The sequence below is a fragment of the Oryctolagus cuniculus genome, chromosome X, assembly GCF_051225735.1.
Source record: "Oryctolagus cuniculus isolate XC-2025 breed Fujian yellow rabbit chromosome X, ASM5122573v1, whole genome shotgun sequence".
In the NCBI taxonomy this organism is placed as follows: Eukaryota; Metazoa; Chordata; class Mammalia; order Lagomorpha; family Leporidae; genus Oryctolagus; species Oryctolagus cuniculus.
In genome coordinates, this window is record NC_142888.1 from 18,047,098 (window position 1) to 18,070,299 (window position 23,202).

General features: G+C 37.4%; 1 protein-coding gene across 13 annotated transcripts in view; it reads right to left on the bottom strand.

The window, feature by feature from the left end:
- The window catches only part of DMD (dystrophin), a 2,249,390-nt gene that overhangs the window by 773,309 nt on the left and 1,452,879 nt on the right, over positions 1-23,202 (bottom strand). For all 13 annotated transcript variants that reach the window (XM_070067426.2, XM_051827673.3, XM_070067427.2 and 10 more), the window contains one exon: positions 3,143-3,307. In XM_070067426.2, coding sequence (XP_069923527.2) covers positions 3,143-3,307 — 165 coding nt within the window. The remainder of the gene's footprint in view (positions 1-3,142; positions 3,308-23,202) is intronic.

Below are 23,202 nucleotides of genomic sequence, written 5' to 3' on the forward strand. Positions count from 1 at the left end.
TAATTGAACCATCACCTGCTGCCTGGCAAGCCACATACTATCAGAAGCTGGAATTAGGAGAGGAGCTAGAACTCAAACTCTGGCACTCCAACATGAGATGCAGGCTAACGTAACCATAGCACCAAATGCTTGTCCTCTACAATTTTTTAAAGGCAATTTCTTCCTCTGTGTTAAAATAAATGGGCATGTTGGCTGGCGCCGCAGCTCACTAGGCTAATCCTACGCCTTGCGGCGCCGGCACACCGGGTTCTAGTCCCGGTCAGGGCGCTGGATTCTGTCCCGGTTGCCCCTCTTCCAGGCCAGCTCTCTGCTGTGGCCAGGGAGTGCAGTGGAGGATGGCCCAGGTGCTTGGGCCCTGCACCCCATGGGAGACCAGGATAAGTACCTGGCTCCTGCCATCGGATCAGCATGGTGTGCCGGCCACAGCGCGCTGGCCGCAGCGGCCATTGGAGGGTGAATCAACGGCAAAGGAAGACCTTTCTCTCTGTCTCTCTCTCTCACTGTCCACTCTGCCTGTCAAAAAATAAAAAATAAATAAATAAATAAATAAATGGGCATGTCTTCCAAACCACTTAAAAACTTTAGTTTTGGTTTTCAGTAGTTTAAGTCTAAGCATAGCAAAAATTTATTCTCCATCTTTGTTTAACTTTAAGCAGAGAGTGACAAAGGCTATAAATGCTAAAATCTCATATCATAAAAAACAAAAACCTCCGTGTAATCTTGGTAAATCACTTATTATACTGCAATTAGATAGAAGTTAGACAAAGATGGATAAATCACGTGTTAATAAGTTATTCACAAAGGTCGCTATTTCCTGATTACAAAAGGGTTAGAGGGTTATTGAGAGAAACTCTCTCTCTCTCTCTCTCTCTCTCTCTATATATATATATATATATATATATATTAGTTCGCGTTCTTTGTTGTAGATATAATTACAAGTAGAAGGAAAGGACTAAAAGAATATTCTTCAAATCTGTACTCTCAAGATGCAAAAGAACACGCACAGAGGACTGAAGCCAAGGCGTTTTCTGCAGGGGAAAAAGCAGCTGCTTCTCCCCACAGTGATTTATATCAAGCTTCAGGAGGCAAGCTCCAGGACTTTCTGAAACAACAGCCAGGGTGAGCTGGGTGACCTGTAGCTTTCATAAAGAAAAGTGATTAACACACCGAGAGTGGCTTTCTTGCCAAATTGCAGGGACCTGTTGGGCAGAAACTTATGGGCCACAACAACTCAATGTGGGTCTTCAGTGTTTGAGAACCATTCTGGGCAGCAAAAACTGGGACTAGAGTCACATTGGTTGAGTCAACAAGATTCACTGTGTCAAGAGATTTTTTTTTTAAGCTTTGCTCTTAAACCTCTTTCATGGTGACAGCTAGCACTGAGTATGCTTTTCATTATTTTAATGAAGAGGGACATTCAAAGCAAACATTCTATTTAAAAGTAGAGAAATGTACTTTTACCTGTGGGTTACAAGAACCCATTTCTGGTTGAGATAAAGAGCTTATGTTGTTTCCTGTTTGTAATACTGAATCAAGTACTTATAAAGAATACACTAGATCCAAGATGATTGAGAACTGGCTGGGGTTATTGTGTATTGGACCAAGTAATGGTACTTTCTTGTTGGGACTGTTTATTGAATAACGAAAAGTTAGTACTGATGAAGTGCAGCTGCACTGGTCAATGGGTGCTAGTCAAATATCGGAGGACACTAGGTACTAGCTAGGTGGAAAAATGAAGAGATCCTAGAACTGATAGTTCTCTGATTTGCTGACACTGAAACAAACAAAGAATATATCTAAAGAAGACAGAAAAACATAGAGGTATGGCATGAAATACCATATGATTTGGAGTGACTGGTACATAAGGGGAAGTTCTTGATAGAGCTAGAGGATAGACAGGTAAACTCCAGGGTGAGAGGGCTTTACAATATTTACTGAGGAGCCTATGTATTATTTTGTAGGCACCCAATCTGCTAGACAACTTAATTTTAGATAAGGTATCTACAAATATAAGGATACTTTAAAATATTCATGGAAAAATGAAATGAAAATATAAGTTTTAGGAAGGGCATTTGGCCCAGTGGATAAGACTGATTAAGATGCTCACATCCCACATTGGACTATGTGGGTTTTATGAGTTTCTCTGATTCTTGACTCCAGTTTCCTGCCAATGTGGACCCTGAGGAGCAGCACTGGTGACTTAAGTAATTAGGTCCTTGTCACTCAGGTAGGACACCCAGATTGAGTTCCCAGCTCCTGGCTTCAACACCTTGTATGGGCCACTGCAAGCATTTAGGAAGTGAACCAGCAGATAGGAACTCTATCCATTTCTGCCTCTCTACCTCTCAAATACAAAAGAGTTCATTGTGGTGAAAAAAATTTTTAAATTTTGTTCATAATATGTACTTTCCATGGAAGTCCCCCTCCTGCATATTCAGCACAATTAAAGTAGGGATGGAATATGGAGCATAGTAATAAATATGATGCAGGAAATCTAGTGATTTGAATGTAATGAAGACATTAGTTCTAGCACATTCTAGAAGAAAAAAAGGACAATTCTAGCCAAATAATAATAGTTATTATCACTATAAAAATAATGATGCTGGTGACAAAGATTATTTGCTTGGCCAAGCTAAAGTCAGGTTTCTAAACATTCTCCTAGGTGTATGTGTTGCATGTCCTTGTAAAAACCAGTTTTAACAAAGTTTCTAACTCCCTACCCTTGATACCTGATTGTGCCAGGTTCTTCATCCTCTACCATGCACCAGGTGATGTGTGATTCCCCCACCTTTTCTCTGGCAAGAATCCTATTAGATTGGTTTAGCTAGAATGTCCTTACCCTTGATGTTTCCACTTAGTCATTTTCAATCCACTGATCCCCACACTGATCCTTGCCTATAAATTCCCACTTGCCCAAACTGTAGTTGAATTTGAGCCCAATATCACCTTCACCTCAACTTCAAGACCCCATTGAAGTGATCCCTATACCTCTGTAATGGTTCCAGATAAAGTCTGCCTAATTATGATTTAAAAGGCAATGTTTTAACCTTAATAATACAAAATAATGTTAATGATTTCAAAACTTAATTCAGTGGTATGTCCATTCTTTTAGAAAACATCATTTAAAGCAAAGGGTCCTGACCTTGATGTCAAATGGTCCTGTTTGATTTGGTTGGTTATAAATTTCCAACTGATTCCTGATAGGAGTCAGCCACAGAAGCAGATGATTTAACTGCTCTTCCAGCTGCCCAAGCTCTTTCACATGAGCCACGATTTCCTCTTGCTTCTCAGGCAAAGCTTTAGAAACCTGGAAAGAAAGTCATAGCATTTAAAAAGATAAATTATTTCTATGACTTAAAAAAGAAATAAAGCTTTTAAAAAGTTATTTGTCTTAAATGTTTTACAAGTGTACTGATTTTAATATTTAAGAGCAGGATATTGCTTATTTATATGTGTTACATATTAGTATTTAAGTAATATGTTAGGAATCATTAACACCATCCAAAAATTGTTAGCTCTAAAGACATCAATGCCTTTGTGAAATTCAAAAATATACTTACGCAAATTCATACCCAACTCCAAGTGATAAAAGTAAAGGAGTACATTCTTCACTTACCCGCTCACTTACTAAATATAATGCTGTGTTGTATATTATATGCCAGACACACTTCCTTTGCAGTTATAAAAATGAACAAGCCAAGTTATTTAGCATTAGTACCAGATATATAATCTAGCACTTGTAAATTCCAAATGAGTGATTTAAATTCACAGGGCATCATAAAATTAAAAGGAAACCAAACCATAATTTTTGTTTGTATAGCAATCATTTCTTTCACTATACTTGCTTCCAGCTTTCTTTTATGTTAAGGAAAATTGTACAAGGAAATCCTCCTTTTCTGTAGAAGGGAAATTGGTGAGCCAAGCATTTTTGTGAGCAATAGTTTACAAGCCATAGTGTAACTAAACCAGAAGAAGATGATTGTGAAGAAAAGTAAAAAGAACATCTGGATTAGAGTAGTATATAACAAATAATTGTAGGTTTAAAAAAAAAAAACTATGAGAGAGAGAGATGTATTATCTGTTGGTTTACTTCTCAAGTGCCTGGCAACAACCATACTGGACCAGGGCCAAAGCCAGGTACAAGGAATAGAATCCAGGTCTCCAACATGGGTGACACAAACCCAATTACTTGAGTCATCACTGCTGCCTCCCAGGATCCACACTGGCATGATGTTTGAGCCAGGAGCTGGAGCTTAGAATTGAACCCAGGCACACTGATGTGGGATGTGGACATCTTAACCTCTAGGTCGCAGCTCATTCCTATAGGTTATTTTTACCATGGGTTTAATATATAGCAAGTATCATGCTTGGAAGTGTCATACTTATTGTCAGATTTAATCCATCCAATGACTATAATATAGGTACTATTATTCCAATTTTGTATATAGATGATGATATTGGAGTTGAGAAACATTAAATAGCCTGGGAAGTAGTGTGATATGGTATTAAATATTGTAGGATTGAGGGTTAGGTCATTGGATTCAATAAGATAAAAACTCTGAGATATGCTCAATTTAATTATAAAAGCCAGACAGTGAAGGAAGGGAGGAAGGGATAAGGAAAGTTAGTAAGTAAACAATTACCGGTTAAACCAACAAAACACTGTTCCACAATTCTGAATGTATGTTAAAATCTTGACTGTAAAATCCTTGGTAGATGACATCCCAGTCTGAACTATTAACTTCAAACCATCCAAAAGTAAAACTACTCCACTGCTCTCCTATCTCCAAGCTTTGTCCATGTCAGGTAATCCCACCCTTCTTAGTTAATACCAGTGTAAGTTCATAAGTCCACTTTCAGTAAGTAATCCTTCCTGTCCCCCAATTTTTGTTACACAAACTCTCTTGGCTCTTAGGTCTGGCAGACATTTTCCCAACCTCTACACAAACCTGCAGCTGGTTGTTACAGAACTTGTCCCAGGATCTGCAACTTTGCTGGCTAGCATCTGTAATGGTTCAACAAATGCTTAGTTTCAGAGAACTATCCACTTTAAGAATTTTGGTTTAACAGTTTTAAATCCTGGTTCCAGCTCTAGCCTAATGTTCTAACCATGTTTTCTCTAACTCTCAGTGCCTCCTCTTATAGACTGGGAACAACAGCAGCACCTGCTTCACATATCTACTGAAAGGATTAAATAATTTGAAAATGGCTTAAAGAAATAGTCTGCATAATAGTGAATGATGATAAAGTTGTGAAGTGTAAGCAGGTATTTCTCGAGTGTCAATAAGGAGCCAGGATAAACAAGAATAAAGCACTTTTCTTCAGTATATCAAGGACTAATACTGAGGGGGAGGCATTTGGCATAATGGTTAAGATGCAGATGCCACTGAAGTGTCTGGGTTCTCGTCCTGACTCCACTTCCTTTCTATCGTCCTGTAATGCACACCTTGTGAGGCAGCAGGTTATGGCTTAAGTGCTTGGGTCCTTACAACCCATATGGGAGAGTCAGGTTGAGTTCTGGGCTCCTGGCTTCAGCTTGGCCTGATTTGTGCTGTTGCAAGCATTTGGAGAATGAACTAGGGGATCAAAGATCTTTTTCTATGTTGGCCTTTTCAAGTAAGCAACAAAAAACTAATACCCAGGAACAAAGAATGTAAACTCATAATGATGATTCTTCAATGACATTAATAGTAATAAGATTTTAACAATATAAATGTAACATTTCATTTTAGTATAAATAAAATAGCATGATACATTATATAATGATACTATTATGACATTATGAATTATAAGAGAGCTTTGTCAAAGCAAACTAGACAAGCATACTAATATGTTAATGTGTCTTCTAAACAATGTCACATACTTTGCAACAACTCCTGTAGATCCTTCTCTAAAGATATCACTAATGATTATCGTTTCTATTTCTACTCACGATTCATGGGATGAAAAAAGAGACACATTCATGAACAAAATAATCAATTAATTTGTAGGGAAAGGAATTTTAATAAGATCTCATTACATGCTAACAATTTATACTTTGAAGTGTTCTGTACATATACATTGTACAAAATGAATATGAATGCATGAGTAAGGGGTTAACAAGTAGCGTGGGCTGATGCAGGATAGCCTGGGGCTGAATTCAGGCTCCCACAGCAGTGTGTTCTTGGAAACACTAACATTAAGAAGAACAGCAAGCGTTAGGCCTACCTTTGTTGTGTGGAACTACACCTCAACTCGGGGAACTGTGATTAGGAATACAAGCTTTGGACCTATGTGACCAAAATGATGTAAAAGACAAATGGGAAATAGAGTTGATGACTCTTATTTGAGGTGATCTGTACATGGCTCTCAGGGAACAGGAGAAGCATAGCGTTCAAGTAGTATGGAATAGTTGGCCATGAATAATGACACTGTATCTACTCCGCCTCACCTGTGTCCTGCTATAAAGCTGAGTAAACATAATATTAAATGTGTTAGGCTTATAATTGTCTTATAGCTAAAACTCATAACTATGTTTGAAGTGCTGAACTGTTTGTGTGTGTGTGTGTGTGTGTGTGTGAGAGAGAGAGAGAGAGACATAAGCGATATCACAAATGCAATTCTATCTCTGCAATACATAATCTTATAACACCCTAAACTTAGTTCTTTTCCCCAGCACTTTAAAGCGAGGTAACTAAACATTTTATTTTTATTGTATCATTTTCTACTCACAAGTACATGTAAAAAGCATTTTACAGCTTCGGCTAACAGCATCTAAGAGCCTTTAGATTCTGAAGCTCCTGGAGATAATAGCCATCATATTTCCCTAAAATATCTAAAATTGAGCTATGAACTCCTTTTTATCTGATCATGAAATAGTTCTCGTTTCATTGAGGAGTCATATGTAAGCACAGCAATCTGTACGGCATTTAACTGAGGTTGTTGGTTTCATTGTAATCCTCCCAAACTATCAATTCCTGGTTATAGACGTAAAACAAATCCTGCCAGAAAATGGTGCGATGGCTGGCATGCTGACATGATGGCTTACGACAAGACTACCTTTACGGCTTAGTTACTATGTCACATTAGACATATCCTCATCCACCTTGTGCTTCTCCCCATCAGAGCATTGACCTCCAGACTATTTCACTTTTATTTACATTGACCTCCCTCATTGAGCTTTGATTTCCAGATGAGCTGCATTCCTCTACATGATAGACCTCCAATAGTATTTACTGAATTAAATCCTGGAGTTTTTTTCAATGTTAGAAGCAAGATACATCCAGAGTGATCAACCACATAAAATGTAAACTGCATCCCCAAGTTAAATAGCCTTAATTAGCGGACAAAAATTAATAAACTGGGCTTTAAAAATAATAGCTTCTGAATGACCAAGGAAGCCATAGGCACAAAGGGCAAATCAACAGACTGCGAAAAAAATTGTAACATCTCAGGGGGCTCATTTTTCCAACATATAAAAGAACATTTCTATAAATTAATAACACAAAGGCCAATAACCAAAAATAAAATTGGAGAAAAGATGAGGACAGTTCACAGAAAAGAAAACACAAAAAGATTTTTTAAACACATGAAGATGAATTCAGCCTTGGCAGTAATGGAAGAAATGAAAATTAGAACTACATTTACTGCACTGGCAAAAAACCAATTCTGAAAACACATTATACCACTAAGGGTGAATAAAAGTACAGATCCTTCTACCTGGCTGGAGGGATGTACCAGCATACTTTGAATGTTCCTAGAAAATGTTGGAATCAGAAGACAAATTTATTTGGTGCAAAATATTTTAAAGCTTATTTCCCTATTATATTGGCTTCTCTAAAAGGCATTTGCCAAAGTACTGGAAATTAAGCAATGTCATGAGGTTTGCTGGAGCACAAATTCTTATGCTTGTAGGAAGCAATTTGATAAGTCATACCAAAAAGCAAAAATTTCCTCTCTTAAAACTATTAACATTACTAAGAAATCAAGCAAAAACCTAAACAGAGGAATATACCTTGTTCCTGGATTAAAAAGTTCAATATTGTTATCATTTCTCTTCAATCTATTTATTTTCTTTTTCTTTATTTATATAGAGAATAAATTTTATGTATTTCATATATATGGTTTTAAGAACATAAGATACTACCCACTCTTCAAACAATCTATACATTCAATACAGTTCTGATTTAAATTGGAGCAGTTAGTATTCAATAGAAATTGACAGGCTAATTCTAAGATTTACATGGAAGTGCAACAGGCCAAGGATATCCAAGGTTATCTTGAAGAACAACAACTTAAGAGTGTTTGCAACCAGATATCAATATTTATTTTAATTAAGACTATGTAGTATTGGTGTGAGAACAAATAGACTGTATACAATGATGCTACTTTATTAAAGTGTTGAGAGGATGATCTTTTTAATAAATAGAATCAAGCTAATTGACTATTAATTTAAAAATTAATCTTGACTCTTACTTGATACTACACACACACACACACACACATAAACTCTCAATTCCAGATTGTTTGAAGACCTCAAAGTCAAAGGCAAAACAATAAAGCTTCCAAATGAAAATACAGGAAAGTATCTAGATGATTTTAGGGCAAGTAATTATTTAATCTTAAACAAAACATAAAAGGCACTAACTATACAAGATTGATTAATTGAACTTCACTCATTAAGAAACATTATAAAGAGAAGAAGTAAGGCCTAGGTTGGAAGAAAACATTATCAATGTATATATCCAACAAAAGACTTGTATCCAAAGAATTACTATATCCATAACGAAATAGATGACTAATTTTTTCAAAGGGCAAAAGATAAGCACAAGGACTTTACTTGAGAGGATATAAAAATGGCACTAATCATCAAGGGGTTGCAAATCAAAACACAGTAACATACTTAGTTCACATCCACCAAAATGGATAAAGTGAAAAAGTTAGAAAATGCATGTATTTCACGAGGATGTGGAACGAATGTACAAATGGATAAACTGTGGAATATGCATACAATGAAATACTGTATAGTTTAGAGAAAAAGTAGAGACGGTACATGCAATAGCACTGAACAATCTCACAAAAGTATTGTGGAACAGGATAAACCAAACAGATGCCATCGATATAAATTTCAAAGACAACCAAAATGGATATAGGTGTTAGAACTGAGAAGAATATGCTTATATTTGGGACAGTGTGATAGCAGAGGATGAATTAATGAGAAGGAACGAGCATGAGACACATTGCCAGAGTAACATTATAATTCATTATCTGAGTGGTCATAGCATGGGTATGTAAATTTTATGAAAGCTATCAACTTCTGTTCTTATGATGTGTGCACTCTTATGTAAATCTATTATATTTTGGAGCTGGTGTTGTGACATAGCAGGTTAAGCCACTGTCTGCAGTGCCAGCATCCCATTTGGGTGCCAGTTCCAGTCCCAGCTGCTCTACTTCCTACTCAGCTCCCTGCTAATGCACCTGGGAAAGCAACAGGTGGTTGGGCCTCTGCACCCAAGTAGGAGATGCAGAAAAAGCACCTGGCTTCGGCTTGGCCTAGCCCTGGTGGTTGTGACCATCGGGAAGTAAACTGAGATGGAATATCTCTCTCTGTCTCTCCATCTCTATCTGTAACTCTGCCTTTCAAATAAATAAATCTTTAAAAATTTGTTATATTTCAGATTAAAATATTACATAAAATTATATTAAAAACCTTAAAGCATTCATTCCTTTCAAACAAAAAATTCCACTTCTATGAAGTTTCCTAGGGAAATATCAGAATTACAGGTACAGGCATATGACAAGAGTCTTTGATTCTGTAACTTACACTAATGAGAAACTGAAACAAAATTCCCCCAAGTAGAATAGATTACACTCACATAATACACTGAATCCACTATGGTACATACAATGAAAATATTCTATTATAGTAACAATATTCATACTATATTAATTATTTAAAAAATAAGTTATATACCACACACAAATTAGGTCATCTATTTTTTCTAAGCAAAATTTATATATCAATGTCTACACATAGCAAAGGACTTGAAGAGAAATTTCTCAAAAGAAGATACACAGATGACCAACAGGTAAATGAAAAAATACTTAGCATCACTAATCATCAGCGAAATGTAACTCAAAACCACAATGATCTCAAACCTGTTAGATTAGCTACTATCAAGAATGATAAAAGCCCTTGGCAAGGATATAGAGAAAAGGAAACTCGAGAACACTGTTGCTGGGAATGTAAATTAGTACAGTAATTGTTGAAAACAGTCTGGAAGTTTCTAAAAAAATTAAACCTAGAGCTGCCTTATCATCTAGCAATTTCACTACTGGATGTATAGCCAAAGGGAATGAAATCAATATTTAAAAGACATATCTGCACTTTCATGTTTATTGAAGTGTTGGTCATAATAACCAAGATATGATATCATCTGAAGAGTCAATCAACTGATGAAAAATGAAAATGTGCTACATACACACCATGGAATGCTACTCATTCATAAAATAGAGGAATCTTGTCAGTTGTGACCACATGGATGAGCCAGAGGACATTATGTTAACTTAAAGAAACCAAGCAAAGAAAAACAAGTACTGCACGATCTCACTTATATGTGGGAGTGAAAAAAACTCAAACTCAGAAAAAGAAAGTAAAATTGCAGTTATCAGAGACTGGAGGTTTGGGATATTAGAGAGATGTTAGTCAAAGGACACAACATTTCAGAAAAAAGGGAGGAATAAATTCTAGTGATGTATTATACATATTGTGCCTATAGCCAATAACAATATAATGTATATAAGAAAATTTCTGAGATTATATTTATTTAATGTTTGGAACACAAAGTAATTTTTATCACATAAAAATTTATAAGTATGTGAGGTTGTGCATATGACAGTAAATAGTATGATTTAGCCATTCTACCAAGTATACACATTTCAAAAGATCATACTCTACACTAAAAATATGTAAGTGAAAACACTCTAGCTCACACTTTACAAAAGTTCTTATTTTGGGGGAACCATATATATGTTGAATACTCATTATCTTTAAAGATATACATATTTAGAAGTCAACTCCAATAAGAAACAATATCAGGGCACTTCAAAAAGTTCGTGGAAAATGAATATTATAAAAAATTATGCATGGGTTCCAAAAATGTTTGTACCAAAATAACTCACCCTTTATTCCTTTTTTTTGCAAACCTTTTAAAGTAACCTCATTTAAATGAAATATATGCATCTAAAATTTTTAAAACCAATAAAAACTATCATCCAACTTTCATAAATTCTTATTTAATAGTGACAAAAAAGATAAGTCAGATTGTTTATTCAGCAATTTTTTGGATCATGATTAACACAAAATCTTGATTACATTATCTTCATATAACTATAATAGGCAACTTCTATATTTTAGAAGTCTTGTCATTCAGTTATAAAAGAAAGTGATAAAAATTATTCTAATGATTTAAAATAGTAACAGAATATTGTCAATTCAAATACATATCAACTTATATAATAATTTAGTATTTTTCCAAATAATTTAATATAAATGTTGAATTTCAAGACTTGCATACTTAGGAATATGAATGATACTTGATTGAATTTTCACAACTTTTTTTTTAACTTTTATTTAATGAATATAAATTTCCAAAGTACGATTTATGGATTACAATGGCTTCCCCCACATACCGTCCCTCCCACCCACTACCCTCCCCTTTCCCACTCCCTCTCCCCTTCCATTCACATCAAGATTCATTTTCGATTATCTTAATATACAGAAGATCAGCTTAGTATACATTAAGTAAGGATTTCAACAGTTTGCTCCCACACAGAAACATAAAGTGAAAAATAATAGATGATTTTTTTTTAAATGATGATGAAATCAGATCAGACCTATTGTCATGTTTAATCCCAGTGAGAGTCAAGTTGGGAGTTGATAATTTCTTTTTTTTTTTTTTTACAGAGGATCAGTTTAGTATACATTAAGTAAAGATTTCAACAGTTTGCACCCCCATAGAAACACAAAGTGAAATATATTGTTTGAGTACTCGTTATAGCATTAAATCTCAATACACAGCACATTAAGGACAGAGATCCTACATGAGGAGTAAGTGCACAGTGACTCCTGTTGTTGACTTTACCAATTGACACTCCTGTCTATGGCATCAGTAGTCTCCCTATGCTCCAGTCATGAGTTTCCAAGGCTATGGAAGCCCTCTGAGTTCTCCGATTCTTATCTTGTTTAGACAAGGTCATAGTCAAAGTGGAGGTTCTCTCCTCCCTTCAGAGAAAGGTACCTCCTTCTTTGAAGACCTGTTCTTTCCACTGGGATCTCACTCACAGAGATCTTTTGCCAGAGTGTCTTGGCTTTCCATGCCTGAAATACTCTCATGGGCTTTTCAGCCAGATCCGAATGCCTTTAGGGCTGATTCTGAGGCCAGAGTGCTATTTAGGACATCTGCCATTCTATGAGTCTGCTGAGTATCTCACTTCCCATGTTGGATCACTCTCCCCTTTATTTATTCCATCGGTTAGTGTTAGCAGGTACTAGACTTTTTTATGTGCTCCCTTTGACTCTTAGTCCTTTCATTATGATCAATTGTGAACTGAAATTGATCACTTGGAATAGTGAGATGGCATTGGTACATGCCACCCTGATGGGATTGAATTGGAATCCCCTGGTATGTTTTTAACTCTACCATTTGGGGCAAGTCAGCTTGAGCATGTCCCAAATTATACATCTCTTCCCTCTCTTATTCCCACTCTTATGTTTAACAGGGATCACATTTCAGTTAATTTTTAACACTTAAGAATAACTGTGTATTAATTACAGAATTAAACCAGTCATATTAAGTAGAACAGACAAAAAAACTACTAAGAGGGATAATGTATTAAGTTGTTCATTAACAGTCAGGGCTATGCTGATCAAGTCACCATTTCTCATAGTGTCCATTTCACTTCAGGAGGTTTCCTTTTTGGTGTTCAGTCAGTTGTCACCGATTAGGGAGAACATATGGTATTTGTCCCTTTGGGACTGGCTTATTTCACTCAACATGATGTGTTCCAGATTCCTCCATTTTGTTGCAAATGACTGGATTTCGTTGTTTCTTACTGCGGTATAGTATTCTAAAGAGTACATATCCCATAATTTCTTTATCCAGTCTACTGTTGATGGGCATTTAGGTTGGTTCCAGGTCTTAGCTATTGTGAATTTTCACAACTTTAAAATCTTGTCTCATACAATTGCTAAGTAAATACCAGGTGAGTGAAATTTTAGATATAAATAACAAAGCCATAAAATAATGAAAATATGTGAGTGTTCTCATAATTTTGACTTAAAAGCCATCTTAAAAAGTATCTTGTATTACAATACAAAAATGGCATACAAGAGCAACTATTCCAAGTATTGGGACTTACATACTTCTGATAACCAAATAAGCTGGAATATCCTGCAGAACGGGATCAGGAGTACATGAAGTGGCATTTTGCATTCATCTTTGAAGTCTTAAACATATTCCTACACTTAGACAAGACAGTCTACTTCTAATACTCTATTATATGGCAATAATGATGTGTACTTATATCAAGCTACAAGAACATTCACACAGACACAAAACATTTGAAACAGCTTGTGTGCTCATGGATCAGGTACGGGTTCAAACTGATGGACTACTCAGTCAGTGAAATACTATACAGCCATTAAAAGGTGATATAGATGTAAATTTAATGATATGGACAATGTATGTGAAAGTTTAACACTCAATTTCTGGGTTATAGTTTGTGTTAGTTGAATTTTTACTTTTTCTGCAGCAAAGATGTGTTACTTTTTAAATAATAAATTATTTTAAATATTGGGTATACATATATATTTATTCTATAGAAATAGATGTTTGTGTAGTACTTGAAGGGCAGTAAGCATTGTTTAACATTTTATATATATATGTACATATATATGTACATATATATGTATATACACAACATCTAACAGTAACACTATTTTGTAAATACTATTATCAGCCCTAATTTTTGCATGAAAACCTTACACTCAGAGACTAAGTGACTGGCTTAAGATCCCATCACTGGTAAGTGGAAATCAAAGTAGGTTTTGAACTCAAGAAGCCCAACTTGGAATCTCACAACCTTCACCAGTAAACTATTTTGCCTCCCATTCCCTTAAACTTTACTGCTCTGAGAATATACTGGTATGAGTTGGAGATGAATGTTTGCTTTCCTTCAAGTCACTTCTTATAATAATTCCTTTAATTAACGATTAGCTCTTACCAAGATTTTCTCATAACTCTGAAGTATGTCGAGTGATGAAGTTCTATTGTTCTTGTAACTACCAAATTCACCTTTTAAAATTTGCACCTATTGTTTTATTCCCTTGCTTAAAACAGCATGACTGATTAACAGTCGCCTCTGCATTCTTTAGCCTGACTTTATTAAAAGGAGTCCTCAACAATCTGACCCAATCTACTATTTTTCATGTCTTTCTAATAACAGAACCTCCCATTTTGGTCAAAATGCTCTCTTTATTATGCCCTTGAACTGCCTTTTGTTCTATTCTGTCATCATCTACCCTGCCATTAATATGTCTTCTTTTCCCTCAATTAAATATCACTTTTCCTAATTGTAACACATGAAACTCTTCCCAATCCTTTGTGTTTTAGATAATGAAGGTGCTATCTCCTCAGAGAAGATTGTCTGATCCCTCTGGATGGAAATAGCTCTTCTTTCTAATGAACTCTGTGGCATTTATTATCTGGGCTACTTCATTAGACTCTGTCTGTTATCAGTATTTTCTTTATTTTACTATTCTCTTCCAGCTTGTGTCCTTTGTCTCTTCTTAAAAGCTTGCACATGCACACACATACAATTCTACATCTCTGTGTACCTTTAGCATCTTCTTACACAATCTAGCATTTGTTGAAAGATCACACAAAACAGTCATTTAGTAATAGAACAGAGAAGAAAGTAGGTTAAAGCGAGATTGAAGACAGTCTCTTAAAAGTGCTCATGTCCCCATATATGACATTTCTAACTCAAGTTCTTGTTTCAGTCTATGTGTGAGTGTCCAAGTTCACTAGCATAGCCACAACACAGTTCCCCAGACAACTAGATTGGAGAACTTTGCTTTGTAGAACATGGGAGTATGAGAGGGTCAAATCTGGTTAGTTTGACATCTTCAGCAGCCTTCACACGATCCCGGTGTGGTAATGAAGTGGTTCTGCAATAAATCACCAACAGGAGCAAAGAATACGTGCATAAGGCTCAACTTACAGCACGTTTTCTGTCGGTTACCCTGATTTTTTAAATTCTGGAGCTGGAAATAGCATTGGTAGTAACATTTTCTGTGAAACTAAATCACTGACTATTTACCTATTAATTACTACTAATTACTTTTGTTTCTACCACTGTCCTATATGTCTATACATTTATTTCTTCTTCAGTTGACAAGTTACCCATCGTATAGTTAAGTATAACCCTCCAGCATCCCTTCACCATGGAAAATGCTAAATCATGGGGCTTACTGAGTGCATCTTAAACAAATACTCTCTTGCCTCTCTTACTTTCTTGCTACCAACAACAATAACAAAAAAACAAAGAAAAACAATTACAACTGACCAAGTTCAGTAATATCAGTTACATAATTCATGTATACCATTATCTTCTTTTGGATAAAATGCGAGTGGTATGAAATATTTGGAGACCTCATTTGGATTCACATATTTTTCAGCTTCAATAAATTAAAACCATACTAGATATCTAGACTTATGGGAGATAAATTACCAGGCACAATGCCCTATTAATTTTTTACAAATGGTCTCATGATAAAATAACCCTCTCTAGAAGGTCATTTATTTTTTCCCTCAAGAAATTTAATAAAAGTATTATGAATAGAAAATTGAAAAATACAGTGTGGTTATATGCCACTAGATATTTAAAAATTATAAATTCATATATAATTTTAAAGGGACTAATTATAAATCATTTTTGGGACAGTCACCCACCAATGGCATAGATGTTGGGGTTTTACTTTATTTTTTATTTTTTGGAGGTTTTATTTAATGAATACAAATTTCATATATACAGCTTTTAGGGCTATAGTGCTTCTTCCCCCCATGGCCGCCCTCCCACCCACACTCCCATCCCATCTCCTATTCCTTTTCCCATTCCATTTTCCATTAAGATTAGTTTTTAATTGACTTTTTATGCAGAAGACCAACTCTTTACTAAGTAGTGATTTCAACTATTTGCATTCACACAGACAAACAAGTATAAAATACAGTTTGAAGACAAGTTTTACCATTAATTCTCATAGTATACCTCATTAAGGACAGAGGTACAATATGGGGAGCAAGTGCACAGTGGCTCCTGTTGTTGATTTAACAGGGGTTTTACTTTAAAAGTAGGTGGATTTCATTTTTAGAAGTACGTGGATTTTATTTACAATGTTTATGGATTTATAGGAGTATGTCCTATACTGCTTCCATTTTTGAGTGAATGTAATAGTAAAGTCTCTTGTTTCAAATTATAACATGTAATAGTTTTACTGCATAACCACTTCATTACTACACCTGGATTTTGATATTATTGCTAAAGGTCTCAAGCACATAATACAGGATGAGGTAAATGGACATTTCTAGCAAGATTTCAAGTCAATAAAATTTGATGTACAATAAATAGGTTTGCAGTCCTTGGAGAACACTGCCCTTCATTACCCTACTAAACCCATATTGGCTTTTCAATAAACCTTACTGTTCATGAGTGGTATCCTTGTTCATTAATTTCTTAGTTTGCAGTATAAGTAACTCACTCCATGGTAAAAGAATCCTTAATAATACACATAGTACATGGAAAAAAAAATTGACTGTTCACCTTGATTCAAACCTACCCTGGAGTTAGGTAAAAAGCCCTGTAAGAGCTCCCAGAGGCATTAGACAAGGAACGTGAATTGGTAAAATTGCTTTGCCCAAACTTCAATAGCTCTCATATATCTTCGAAAATGGATTTTATAGGGATTTATACCCACCTAGCTATCCACCTACCCACACACTCTTTACTACCTAATGTGATTTTGATCACGTATTGGTTAAACCTGGAGGACTGTAAAACTCACAACGAAGTTAAAATGTAATTTTATGTGACACATACACAGGACAGAGAATGTGTTGTTACACATTAACCAGGTATTTTTCTCTTTCCTGCCCACTCAGTCATACTCATTCTCAAGCAAGGGCTCTAAAAAGTCACTCTGCACAAGAGTTACTTTATTCTCACAGTCTTCCATCAGAAATCTTTGTATTTTAACAAAATAACCTACACAACAGCCTGGCTGATTAAATGAAGGTCCTTCGAATTCTTAGGGAATGCTGTTTTTAATTTTTTGTTTGCTTGTTTTGTTTGATCACAATTCAAGGGAAACTGGAGTGGGCATTGGGCCTGGGGGTTAGCATGCCCATTGGGATGCCCTTATTTCACACTGGAGTCAGATCCAGAACCCAGCTCCCTGCTACAGCAGATCCCGGGAGGCAGCAGTGATGGCTCAAGTAATTAGGCTCCTGCCATCCATGTGGGAGACCTGGATTGATTCTGCAGCTCCCAGCTTTGCCCTGGTCCAGCCCGAGGGCTGTTGCACGCATTTGCGGACTGAGCCAGCACATGGGAGCTCTCGGTAGCCCCTTGCTCTCTCTGTCTCTCCCTCCCTCCTTTCTCTTTTGTCTTTCAAAATCAAAGAAAATTAAGATGTGATATGTGTAATTTTATTCCCAAATCAGGAATCAGGATAAATTATAAGGCTTTGATATTTATTGGGTTAGTTTTTGAACTGTGCTAAAATTAGTTTTCTTTACAATAGAATTTTTTAAAAAAGGGCTGGTGCTGTGTTGTAGCAGGTAAAGCTGCCACCTGCAGTGCCAGCATCCACTTCCAATCCAGCTCTCTGCTGTGGCCTGGGAAAGCAGTAGAAGATGGCCCAAGTCCTCGGGCCCCTGCACCCACATGGGAAACCCAGAAGAAGCTCTTGGATCCTGGCTTTGTATCGGCACAGCTCCATCTGTTGCTGCCAACTGGGGAGTGAGCCAGGGGATGGAAAACCTCTCTGTCTCTGTGCCTCTCCTTCTTTCTGTGTGTAATTATGACTTTAAAGTAAATAAAGATAAAACTTTAAAAAAATATAATTAAAAAAAGAGTTGCCTCCTTTTTACTTTCATATAAATCCCTATATGCCAGAATTCCAGGGGAAAAATAAACCACATGATAATAATCCTCAATTTTAGAATTTCCATTTAAAAACCAATCATACTGCATAAATATAACTTCAGGGATAAGTTAGTTAAAATTAAATACAATTTAAAAATCACTTCGTGATTTGCAGTTGCCACATTGATAATTCTCAAAAGCCACACTGTGTATGGTAGCACAGCTAGAGAACATAGTCATTATGGCCAAAATTTCTCTTTGGTTGGTACAAGCCATATTGCAATATTTGCTTCAGTACTGATGCATCAAAAAGACTTGTTAAGCCTTATGCTTTTTAAAAAGCATAATAAAACATTTTAGAAAATAATTAATTCAGCGTTGTTCAAACACATACACCAATTTGACAGTTTGGAACGACATAACCATGAATGGCTGCTTTTAATCTCAACATTTTCTGGCTAGAGAGCTTTTTGTGTGTGTGTGTGTGTGTGTGTGTGTGTGACAGGCAGAGTTAGAGAGAGAGAGAAAGACAGAGAGAAAGGTCTTCCTTCCGTTGGTTCACCCCCAAATGGCCAGTACGGCCGGTGCACTGCACTGATCTGAAGCCAGGAGCCAGGTGCTTCCTCCTGGTCTCCCATGGGGTGCAGGGCCCATGCACTTGGGTCATCCTCCACTGCACTCCCGAGCCACAGCAGAGAGCTGGCCTGGAAGAGGGGCAACCGGGACAGAATCCAGCACCCCAACCGGGACTAGAACCCAGGGTGCCAGCGCCGCGGGCAGAGGATTAGCTTAGTGAGCTGCGGCGCCAGCCACTTGTTGTTTTCTAAAAGTCATTTCTTAAAAGAAAGTAAATTATCACACTGAAAAAGAGTCCCATATCTTTGCCTTTATCTGTATGGGATAATTTTAATTGTGGTGTATAAAACTATCAAGATTAAAAAATATTTTCATAACAAATGGTACAATCTGGGTAACACCTATATTTTCCCTGCATATTACTCTATAGTGTTGCAAATTAATATATTATTATTTATACCATGATGTAAATATATATTGTATTACCCACTAGAAGAAACATGACTGACAAAGAAATTCAATACCCTTGGAAGTTTTCATCCTACTGACAGGTAGAAGGGTAACATGAGACAGGGCAGCTACTCGTGGAAACAGTAATGGTTAGGGAGGCTGTTCATTGGTTTGGAACACAACTGACAAAAGTGGCATTGGTATATATTGAATTCATTGAAGCTTTCCTAGGTGTACAGAAAATATGAAGACAGGAAATAAAACCTGGGGGTTGGTGGGTCTCGTTCTGTTGTCAGGAAGAGGAAAGAGAGTGGAAAAGCAGAGATCCTAGTAAGAAATCTGAAAAAGGAAATTTTGAGATTTCTTTAGAAAAAAATTGGAAAATCAGGGTATGTTGCGCTTCCACTCTCAGAATGAATCCACAGCAACAAGGGTAGAAGTCAGGCGCCAAAACATTTTATTTTCTGCTAGAATTGTTGCTATCAGCCCATTTTAACGAGACGCTAAGGGTAGGGTACAGCAAATTATGGTTCATGGGTCAAATCCAGCCACCACCTGCATTTCTGCAGTTTGGAAGGTAAGAATGGTTTGCACATTTTAATTCTGAGAAAACAAAAATCCAAAGAGAGGTGACACAGGCCGGCGCCGTGGCTCAATAGGCTAATCCTCCACCTTGCGGCGCCGGCACACCGGGTTCTAGTCCCGGTTGGGGCGCCGGATTCTGTCCCGGTTGCCCCTCTTCCAGGCCAGCTCTCTGCTATGGCCAGGGAGTGCAGTGGAGGATGGCCCAGGTGCTTGGGCCCTGCACCCCATGGGAGACCAGGAAAAGCACCTGGCTCCTGGCTCCTGCCATCGGATCAGCGCGGTGCGCCGGCTGCAGCGGCGGCCATTGGAGGGTGAACCAACGGCAAAGGAAGACCTTTCTCTCTCTGTCTCTCTCACTGTCCACTCTGCCTATCAAAAATAAAAAAAATAAAAAAAAAAAAAAAAAAAAAGATCAAAGAGAGGTGACACGAATGTTCAATGAATTTTAAATATGCACCCACAAATAAAGTGTTACTGGGACATACCTATGCCCACTCATTTATGAATTGTTACTTATTGTGACGGCTTTCTTGCTATGATAGCAGACTTGAGTTGTTGTGGCAGAGACCTCACAGACTCTGCAAAGCCTAACACATTTACAATTTGGAACTTCACAGAGTTTGTGACCACTGCTCTAGGGAATTTCTGTCCATCATCTTTTCCATCTGCCAGAGCTGCTTTAAGGGGTATGTCAGTGAGGGTGATGCCAGGGGTTCAATAAATGAGGAAAAAGCAAAAACAAACTTCAAATGTACTAACCATTAACTCACATTTCTCTAGCAAACTCCTGACTTGGAAAATGCATGCGACAGCGCCCTCCAGTGGAGATTTTAAAAATCCCTATGGAAATGATATACCAACATAAAAGCTAAAAAAAAAGGGGGGGAGGGGGATTGGCATTATGGTGTAGCAGGTAAAGCCGCTGCTTGTCACGCCAGCATCCCATATGGGCGCCAGTTCATATCCCAGCTGCTCCACTTCTGATCCAGCTCCCTGCTAATGGCCTGGGAAAGTAAAGGATGATGGCCCAAGTATTTGAGCCCCTGCCATCAATGTGGGAGACTTGGATGAAGCTCCTGGCTCTTGGCCTCGGCCTGGCCCAGCACTGGCCATTGGAGCCATCTGGGGAGTGAGCCAATGGATGGAAGATCCCTCTCTCTGTCTCTCCCCATCTCTTCGTAACTGACTTTCAAAATAAATAAATAAATCTTATAAAAGCTAGAAAAGATAAGTTTTAAAGTACCTTTATTATATACTGCAAGTTACTTCTAGCTTTGATGAGCATAAAACTTTGCCTAGCAATGAATGACAAAAATGTGGCTATTTGGAATAGAGATGGGCTATTAGTGTAAATACACATTGAATCCCAAAGATTTTTTATAAAATATGAAAAATATATTAATATTTTTATGCTGATTACAATATTGAAATGACACCACTGAAGATACATTTGGTTAAAGAAAATATATTATCAAAATCAAAATCACCTGTTTATTTTTACTATTTTAATGTGGCTAATAGGATTAAAATAGCATATGTGACTCATTGTATTTCCTTTGGACAGCACTCACGTAGACTAATTCAATGAAGTTAGGGATTGCAAGAAACTATTGAATGAAAGCTAATCCATATAAGTAAAATAGCTATGTGACTTTTAGTACCTCTTCTAATCTCCTTGTTTCAATAAAGTTTAAGAGGAAGAGTTTTAAAATTAATATAAAATCAATTTCTTCTGACTTTCACTAAATAAATGTCAAACAAATATTTTAAGCAAATGGTATAAAAGAGCACCATTAGCTTATCCAAGACATACAGCCCATGTGAGTATGTCCTATACTCAATCCTTTTTTTTTAAAAAAAAGATTTATTTCTTTATTTGAAAGTCAGAGTTATAGACAGAAAGGATGAGATAGAGAAAGATATAGAGGTCTTCAATCCACTGGTTCACTCCCCAAATGGCCACAATGGCTAGGGCTAGGCCAGGCCTAAGTCAAAAACCAGAAGCGTCTTCCAGGGCTTCCAAATGAGTGGCAGGGGCCCAAACACTTGGGATCATCTTCCACTGTTTTTTCCAGACCATTAGCAGGGAGCTGGATCAGAAGACAAGTAGCTTGGACTCAAACTGGTGCCCATACGGGATGCCTGCATCGAAGGCAGCGGTTCTACCTGCTAAACCACACTGCCAGCCCCAGAAGACTCCATCTTCTTAGTCTCTGGTCTCCATGTTTATTTGGGCCCTGATACGAACACTGCTGGGGATGATCCCGCAGCCACGTTGTGCAGGAAAGCGGAATTAGGAACCTGAACAAAGGAATGGCTGCACATGGACAATGTTCCCAGCACCAAAGAGAAAGGGAAAAGGAGAGAGGGGCATCAGCCTGGCGTTCATTCCCCAGGTGAGGGAGCCTGCTGGTAGCATCCCCTGTAGGAGAAATGGACAGCATAATCAAGGGTGAGGGAGAGTGAGCCATGGGGCTGGAAACGGGGAGTGAGGGTTGGGGGATTGGATCAATGCGGCATGGAAGAGGGTAACAGAGCACTGGATGTTTGCTGACGTGCGTGCCAATGGCACTTTTGCCACTTAGGGTATAATACAGGAGGCCATTCACTGAATACATTTACAACTTTCATTTCTCAACTCCAAAATGCAGAGACTGGTGCAAACTAGCTATGAGGTCCCTTACAGCTGGAATGTTCTATGCATAAATGTTGTCTCTGGCAGAGAACAGAGCAATGTGCACAGCCCTGAGTGTGTCACTGAGTTCACAAGCAACAAAGACTGTCTGCCTGGCACCTGGATGCCTGTGAACACAAAAGATGTTCTCTGAGGATTTATTAGGAGTGTATGACCTGGACCTAAAATGGGAAAAAAAAACCCAGGACAACGGCAAACCCTGTCACCCTAAGCAGATGTAAGCTTAATTTTCTTCACAGCAAGATAATAAGCAATATAATAGAGGCTAACAAAGCAATTTCAAATACAGGCTTAACACAATCAACTGCTATGGTGTTTCAGGATTTCAATGCTTTCCCTCCAACGCTGGTATGTCTACCAGGTAACCTGTATGATGGAGCTAGCACAATGACAGACACCAATGCCTAATGATTTTGTTGCAGCCCACGGGCTTTGCTGGCGGAACTCATCTTCTAGCTCTGGGTAAGTTCTCAGCTACATTCCTGATGATGTTGTAACATTTGAATTTGAGGTTCTAGTCTCCAAGAGACAGCTGATGTACAGTCATTCTCAGGCCTTGGGAGCCACCACTTTGAGGGCCAGGTTAGGGAATTGTGGAGTATCTCTAGTTCTGAAGGAACCACGTAGGTATTTCCAAACATCTTGACAATATATGTGAAGTAAGTGGAAAGCCACTTTCCTTTGAAAGGCAACCACAGGACTTGTTCCTCACT